This window comes from Vombatus ursinus, unplaced genomic scaffold (assembly GCF_900497805.2).
Source record: "Vombatus ursinus unplaced genomic scaffold, bare-nosed wombat genome assembly UNPS02011431.1, whole genome shotgun sequence".
Lineage (NCBI taxonomy): Eukaryota > Metazoa > Chordata > Mammalia > Diprotodontia > Vombatidae > Vombatus > Vombatus ursinus.
This window is the reverse complement of record NW_020951209.1, coordinates 84,738-90,737: the sequence shown is the minus strand read 5'-3', so window position 1 is coordinate 90,737 and position 6,000 is coordinate 84,738. Positions and strand designations below refer to the sequence as shown.

At 44.1% G+C, this 6,000-nt stretch overlaps 1 protein-coding gene across 1 annotated transcript in view; it reads right to left on the bottom strand.

Annotated features, from left to right (window-relative positions):
- Window positions 1-257: 257 nt before the first annotated feature.
- The window catches only part of CLSTN3 (calsyntenin 3), a 30,321-nt gene continuing 24,578 nt past the window's right edge, over window positions 258-6,000 (bottom strand). Inside the window, exons 17-18 of the mRNA XM_027856439.1 lie at window positions 1,456-1,658; window positions 258-1,222 (exon numbers count right to left, since the gene is read on the bottom strand). Coding sequence (XP_027712240.1) covers window positions 1,082-1,222; window positions 1,456-1,658 — 344 coding nt within the window. The 3' untranslated portion in view covers window positions 258-1,081. The remainder of the gene's footprint in view (window positions 1,223-1,455; window positions 1,659-6,000) is intronic.

Here is a 6,000-nt window from a genome sequence, read left to right as displayed (position 1 = left end):
GGGAAATTATCTAGAAATGACCGTGGGAAATTTTTTGGAAGTCATCAAAAGCTATTCACCCCATCCAATGTAGCATCCTTTTCTCCCCTCCACCAGCCCTCCCTGGGATATTGGGAAGACCATTTCTCCCTCCTTTAACCCCTCCCATCCCAGATCAGGCAGGCAGGATGCAGCTCATGGGGTGGGATTTTTTTTCTGAGTTGTTTTTATTTGAAAACCCCAGGAGGTGCCCCACCCTTACCCAAGCCCACCCCCTTCCCAGACATGATGGCTGTGAGCTGACACATGATGACAAGTGACACAAGGCTGTGAGCTGCTCACAGGAACACAGGGGCTGTGTTCAGTATAACATTGAAAAAATATACATTATATATAAGACACCCAGGGCACCTCTTCCACCATCCCCTGACCCATCTCCATGGAAGCAGGTACAGGATGTAGAGAACCCCAAGACTAGAGGAGGGGGCTGGGTGAAAGATAGAATGGAGGGACCTTAGAAAGAGGTAGGGAAGGGGAAAGACGGAAGGGGGACCTTCCCACCCCCCCAGAGTAAACTGGGAAAAGGGAAAGAATACCAAGGGATGGAGTGTCCACATCAAGGGATTAAAAGCTTAAAGGGAGAGGAGGGAAGGGGGGTTTTCTCTTGTCACTCCCTCAACCTCATTGCTACTAGACTTTCCTGAAGTGTAGGAAAGGGCTATTAAGCCCAGTCAGTAGTAATGAAGGAACAGAAACACCAGTAGTGTTGGCTGCCATAGGGGAAATCAGTAACCCAAGAGGGTCCTTTCATCCCCCTTTCTAATATAAGCATCCTGGGTTCCTACAGGGGAAAGAAGATTCTTGGGAATGGGAGTGGATGCTCAGGAGTAAAGGTTTAACAAGGAAGAGGGAGAGACACTATTTGAGGGAGGGGAGGAGAGTAGGATTCCAAAGATAGCTCACTCCAGGGACTTCCCTGGAAAGGGTCTCACTCTTTCAGACTCAATTGTCCTTCTATTTCAAGATGTCTCCTTCCTTGTCTCTTGGGTGTTTCTTGTCTCTTCTCTCCTGGGTAGGGTGATCTCTCTCTGGGGAAGAGGCCTTAGTAGCGGTGTGGGGCCGACTCAATGATGCGCCTCTCTTCATTGCTGGGAGAGTCAGCTGCCTCCGAATCGCTGCTGTCCTCATCGTCCTGCTGCCCCCCAGCAGCCCCTGCCACACACGCCTGCCGATTCTGGTATGACTGGAGGGGAAGAAAAAGCGTAAAGGAGAAAAGAATCAGTGCTCCCATCATACATGCTAGTGCCTTGCCTCCTCAGTCACACTTCCCTTAGTCCACTCCCAGCCTCCAGTACAGCCAGGATGTTCCCTTTTCCCCTTCCTTGGTAGACCTGGGCTGCCAGCTCTTGGCCCAAGTTCCAGCCCCAGCCTTTGTTCTCTAGAATTACCTTCTTACTCTTGAGCCCTAGCACTCACCTCCATGGGGTTAACAATGATGGTGAGGGCTGAATCATCCCAGAAAAGGTCAGGGTCTTTGGGGTCATCTGAGGCTCCCGGGGAACCTCCAACTCCTGAGACACGCTGGTGCAGGGAATGGATCCGTACCAGGCCTAGGACAACCATGAGTGCCAGGAACCCCACACATACCACAATGATGAGAGTCGCTGCACTAGGAACCACTGTGGGGGAAAAGGGGAAGAGAAGATCCTGAAGATGGCGGCATGGGGCAATTCCCAGGGAGAAGAGCAGGGGGCGCCAAAGGGCATAAACACAAAGTAAAAGAAAGATACTGATATGCAAAAAAAAAAAAGATTAAATAGATACAGAAATGAGTTCAAATCCACATTCTACCAATAACTACCTAAGTTGGGCAGTTTAGTCACCTCTCTGGGCCTTAGTTTCCTTATCTGTTAAATGAAGGGATTGGATAATCCAATCTCCAAAAATCCAAAAGATCCCAAAAGATCTCCCAAGTCCTTTAAACCATGACCCTCAACTTGAGATGCAAAGATATAAATAGGACTAAACTAGGAAATAGGGTGAGGCAAGATAGGCCATAGCCACTGCTAAATCGTGGACTCAATGTTGGAAGTAGTCTTGGACATTTTCTACCCTAAATGCCTATCCAATGCAAAAATCCACCCTACAATCTCCCTGACAGATAGATGATCATGAAGTTTCTGCTTAAACACCTCCTATGATGAAAACTCACCATCTCACAAGGCATCCTATTTTGGTTTTAGACAGAGCTAATTCAAGAGTTCTTAACTTTATTTTGGGCTGTGGACTTCTTCAGCAATCTAGTGAAGCCTTCTCAAAATAATATTTTTAAATGTACAAAATGTGTAGGATTATAAAAGAAATCAATTATTTTGAAATACAGCTATAAATAATAATAAAACAAATAAAATAATAATAGAAACAAAAAACAAAATCACACCCTCCAAGTTAAGAAAGTTTTTCTTTACATTGAACCAAAATGTCCTTCCCTCTAACTCCCCTCTAGCTGCTTATATCCTGGGGCTATACAGAAATGATAACCTTTCATCTTCAGTTCTCTGAATAATTTCTTCTCTGACATTTCTTTTCAATCTTTTCACTATCCTGGTTGTCCTCATCTAGATGCACCCCAATTCATCAACTCCTAAGGGTATGCCATCACCCAGAACTAAATAGTGTTCTATTTAGAGGTATTCTGACCAGCTGCCCAGGGACTATCACCACCCTTGCTCTAAGTACTTCAGGGAGCAATGATTTCAGCAGTATGGATAAGATCATAGGATTTAGGGACATACAGATTGCCAAGTCCAAATCTCTCATTTTATCTGTCAGGAAAAATGAGGTACGGAAAGGTTGAATTATTGCCCAAGCTTACAAGTTAAATAGAAAAGCTGGCATTTGAAAGAAAGTCTTCGACTCTCCCCACTATGCCATGTGGGTTATTCCTTCCCCATTCTGAATATTATGCATCTAATAAAGCAAACTAAGATTTAATTATCTTTTCTGGTAGCCATAATCACAATTGATTGAACTTTTGGTCAAATAAAACCCCTAGGGCCTATGTCTTTATCTTTCTTTTTAGACATTCTTTTAAATATTTTTTGTTATTCTGAACTTGACGAACACCAGTAAATATGAACTTGTCCATGTACAATGAAGAACAGGAAAAAAAAAGATTGTACATGAAACTGCAAGTTACTAGTATGTAAAGCCTAAGCCTTTTTTCACATGAGCTACTAAGCCAAGTCTCTCCCAGCTTGCATATACATTTAAGCTTAAAATTACATTATGACTTTTAGGACACACTTTATAAAATTGATTATTGAAATTTAAGTTCAAGACCTTATATTTGTCCATATTCAAGTTCATATTTTTTGATATGGACCATAATTTCTGCCTGTTTAGATTTTTTGAAATCTTAGTTTTGTCAAAGGCAGCAAGGTGGCTTGGTGGATAGAACGCTGGGTCTGAAATCAGGAAGAGCTGAGTTCAAATCCAACCTTAAGTACTTATTAGCTGTGTGACTTTGGGCAAATTGCCTAACCTCCGTCTGTCTTAATACACTGGAGAAGGAAATGGCAAACCCCAATTGGGGTCCCAAAAAGTCAGACACAACTGAAAAGACTGGACAACATCAACAATTTTGTCAAGCCACCTAAGCACTGTGTCTTCTATAAATCTGTGGAACATGGCAGTTAAATCTTTATCTAAATCACTGACAAAAGGGCACCTAGGTGGCGCAGTGGATAGAGCACCAGTCTTGGAGTCAGGAGGACCTCAGACACATAACATTCACTAGCTGTGTGACTAGAAAGTCACTTAACCCCATTTGCCTCGCCAAAAAAAAAAAAAAAAAAAATCACTGACAAAAAACAATAGGGCTAAAGAGCAAGAGAGAGATAAAAAGAAAGCTTGAAGAGATTTATGAGCAAATAGAGGAGGCAGTATGCCCAGCGAGAGGAACATTCAATCCACCCAATTTTCAGGGTGTTTATGAGCAAAGGAGAACAATCATTTCCCACCTCTAAAAATAGACACAGCATCAGTTTTTCTGTCTTTTCTCGAGGTGGAATAGCACAGGAAAAGAGGCCAAGCAGGGCAGAGGAAAAGGGGAGGCAACCAAAAGCACATGCAAAGGGATCACTGCTACTTTCTTCTCAAGGCTACATCACTTCTACATAAGCCTCACTAGAACTGAGGAGACTAGGAGTAGCTTTTGGACCTGAATGAAAGAATCAGGCTGAAGGTGAACATAAGAAGGAACATGGTTGTGGGAGAAAGAGTTGCAGCTCCAGATTGAAGGAAGAAGAGATATATGTATACAAGACAGGAAAAAAATTAAATGATGGAGCAACACCCTATTCCATTCACCCACCTGAAATGAACTCCCTCTGGAAACTTGATGGTTTCTGTTTTCTTGTGGACTGGGGATTTTCTGAAGTCTGAAGCTCCTGCCTCCCCAAGTTCTCTCCCTGAGAACTATTCAGCTCCTCTCTCTCCCTCCCTTGACTCTTATCCAGTCGCCTCAAATTGACTCTCAAGTTCATTGGGGCATGGAATCTGAGGGGCAGTGAGAGGCGGAGTGGGGCATGGACCTTCACTGAGACCTTTGAACTTATAGCAGCAAAGCAAAGATGCAGGCTTAGGCCTATGCCCACCAAGACTGTGCGGGCAAACACCCCTGCAAAGAGCAAGACTGGCCTTACCTGGGACAAAACACATATAGAATACCTGCTAGCCTTCAAGACTGCCAAGACCAGCCATGTTATGAACTGCTTAAGCAAGGAATTCATGAGAAAATCCCTGAGTGATTTCAGTATGGCCCAGTAGATTTGTATATGCAATATCACCAAGCTTGTTACCAGCTGGGTGACCCAGGCGGTCCCGAGCAGAAACATGTAGACACAGCCAATATGGGCTGTAGAGGCCACAGATTGAATACTCGAGACCACAACTCTAGCTCCTGACTGTGTGTATACATATGGCAAATGAAAAAACATATAGAAATACAATCTCCCTAGCCATAGCCCCAGGTCCCAGAGTTTCATGCACATGCCTAGAACCCATAGATGGGGAATCATAACACTTGTGAATCCACTTGGGCTCACAGAGATCCAGCTATTTGCAGAGGAATCCATTAGGCCCAGAGTTTGGTCCTGAAGGGACGCAGTTACCTGAGGGGGCACAACATATATATACCGCTGCCACACCCCAAATAAATGGGCCACGCAAGCCTACGTATAAGTAGTATATTTATCCTAGTATACATCTGTACCCTGAAAAGCAAATTTATAGATACAGAGAGATCTGGACAGACTACCCCTTCCCATAGCACCTGGAAAAACTCACTCAGCAACACACTTCAAGAACAATAAGCTCAGCAGAATGTAGAAAATAATTCTTCCATACCGTCTTGCCGTTGAACACACATGCCCAGTCCCGCATCACAGAGGAGCAGCCAGCCAGGCTAGGTGAGACTTGACCCATCCCACAACCCACACAATAGGCCCCTCCTCCAGTTAGACCAGACTCTTCAGAGGTAGCTCCCCAGGGCACTGGCATCATCCCCCCGAGAAGAGAGCAGCCAGTTAGATCAATGTGTCCTAACTGTGCAATGATATGCGGGAGGAAAGAGGAGGGAAGAGTTGCTCCTTTCTGGGGCTTCCAAGAAAACATCAGATTTTTCAAAAAATTTTTAAATGTGGTTTTGTTAGATCTATGGGATCTTTCTTCCCCACCCACTTCATCCAGCAGCAATTTTATTCTCACAGTGGTGTTTGGTCTGTGCCAATACGCCAACGTATTTGCTATCTGACTACACACAGCCACTGCCCAAGAACGTGTTCAAAATGTAACTCATCATCATTTCACCTCCTTCTCCAAAACCTCTCCTCTTCCATTCTTCCCTTTTGTTGTCAAGGGTACCATCCTTCTCCTAGTCTCCTAGGCTGAAATCATAGTGACATCCTTTACTTCTCATTCCCTCTCACCCCATATATCCAATCTGTTGCCAAATCTTAT